Source organism: Mytilus trossulus, chromosome 5, assembly GCF_036588685.1.
Source record: "Mytilus trossulus isolate FHL-02 chromosome 5, PNRI_Mtr1.1.1.hap1, whole genome shotgun sequence".
Taxonomy (NCBI): Eukaryota; Metazoa; Mollusca; class Bivalvia; order Mytilida; family Mytilidae; genus Mytilus; species Mytilus trossulus.
This window is the reverse complement of record NC_086377.1, coordinates 83694765-83696934: the sequence shown is the minus strand read 5'-3', so window position 1 is coordinate 83696934 and position 2170 is coordinate 83694765. Positions and strand designations below refer to the sequence as shown.

Sequence of the window (2170 nt, the reverse complement as noted above, 5' to 3'; positions counted from 1 at the left end):
CAACACCGAACCATTTCAGTGGAATTATGTCAGTTCTGTCGAAAACCCAGCCGACATTGCTTCTCGTGGAGCTACACCGATCAAATTAAGAAAATCAAAGTGGTTTACGGGACCAGATTTCTTATGGAATGCGGAACACGTAGTCAGAAAGGAATTATCGGATACGTCTTAACCGTTATTGAATGACCCGGAAGTTAGAAAAGTTAAAGTAATGTCTACAAGTACTTGTTTACCTCCTCCTGCGTCCATACTTGAACGTTTAGAATACTTTTCAGATTGGAACAGAGCTAAACATGCGACAGCTCTTTGCTTGAACCTGACAAATGCGTTGCTAGCAAAACGTCCGAAGGGAACCTGTTTATCCGTTAACGTGGAAGACATGCGACAAGCTAAACTTGAAATTGTCAAAAGGGTTCAAGACACTTTCTTCAAGGAAGAATTACTCATATTGCGTTCATTTGATTCTGAAGGACCGTTTGAAGCCCACGACTCAGTTAAAGTGCGAAACAATACTATGAAAAAGAAATCGTCTTTGTATAAACTTGACCCCTTTCTCGACCAGGACGGCATCATCCGAGTTGGTGGCCGCATCCGACGTGCTGATCTGAGCATTGATTTGAAGCATCCTATTATATTACCTAGACATTCTCACGTCACCGAGCTTATCATGCGCTATTTTCACGAAAAATCATTTCACCAAGGACGTGGAATTAGTACGAACACAATACGTTCACATGGATATTGGATAATCGGATGTAGTTCTGCTGTTTCGAACCTTTTGTCTAAATGTGTTACATGTCGAAAATTGCGTAGCCAAACCCAAGTACAGAAAATGGCTGATTTACCGGTAGACCGACTAGAGACCGTGCCTCTATTCACGTACCGTGGTGTTGATCTGTTTGGACCTTGGTTAATTAAGGAGGGCCGCAAGGAACTTAAGCGGTATGGAGTTTTATTTACCTGTTTATCAATTCATATCGAAACTGCTAACTCTTTAGATACGAGCTCTTTCATTAATGCCTTGAGAAGATTTGTGTCTATCCGCGGACCCGTAAGGCATCTTCGGTGTGATCAAGGAGCTAACTTTGTTGGAGCCGAAGGAGAATTTACTAAGGCAATGTCTGAATTGGATTTTGACCGAATCCGTCAATATCTACTTGAACAAAACTGTGATTTCGTACAATTTAAGATGAACGTTCCGTCTGCTAGCCACATGGGTGGCGTTTGGGAAATACAGATACGTTCTGTCCGAAACATTCTTTCAACTTTACTATGTCAGCTAGGAACTCAGCTTGATGATGAGTCGTTGAGAACTTTAATGTCTGAAGCAACAGCTATAGTGAATAGTCGACCACTTACGTTGGAAAACCTGAACGATCCGCTTTCCGTTGAACCGTTGACACCAAATCATTTATTGACTATGAAAAGTAAAGTTTTTCTACCACCACCTGAAAACTTCATGAAAAACGACGTATATTCCATAAAGCGCTGGAGACGGGTTCAGTTTCTTGCAAACGAATTTTGGAGTCGTTGGAGGAAAGAGTTTCTTTCAAATATCCAGTCTAGGCAAAAATGGATCGCTCCGAAGCGAAATTTATCTGTTAGTGACATTGTTATGATTAAGGATGACAATTTAGAGCGAAACATGTGGAGACTAGGTCGAATTTGCAAAACATTCGTTGATGATAATAATTTAGTCCGAAAAGTAAGACTCGCAGTAGGATCAACGAATTTTGATCGTAGAGGAGTCCGTAAGTCAAAGCTCACCGAACTAGAACGACCAATCCATAAGTTGGTCTTACTCCAGGAGACCGAATAATTCCCTGATGAGGAGCCATACGAATAAAAGGATTTATTCGTTGACTTTAATAGTGAAATTATATATCCTAATTTGAGGAGCCATGTAACGGACGCGGAGATGCGCCCTAGGTTTTAGGTTTTAGGTTTTATACAGTGTTTTTCAGTTATCTCCCTTGTCAGTAAATGAACGAAATACGAACTTGATCAGTGTGTAATTGGCCCAAAGAGGTAAATTTGTTGTGTTTTTGTATTGTGCGGATATTATACTTGATTCATATGTCATTCGAATATATTTTCTGTTTATTTTGACTGTTTTACTAAGGTTGTTTTCATTTTTCTTTGTAGTTTTCACGTAAACTTCGAACTCAGT

The 2170-nt window shown here is 40.0% G+C and overlaps 1 protein-coding gene across 1 annotated transcript; it reads left to right on the top strand.

The window, feature by feature from the left end:
* The first annotated feature begins 832 nt into the window (after positions 1–832).
* LOC134718389 (uncharacterized) lies at positions 833–1819 on the top strand. The gene has a single exon (XM_063580888.1). The coding sequence runs from the start codon at positions 833–835 to the stop codon at positions 1817–1819; it is 987 nt and encodes a 328-aa protein (XP_063436958.1).
* The last annotated feature ends 351 nt before the right edge of the window (positions 1820–2170 follow it).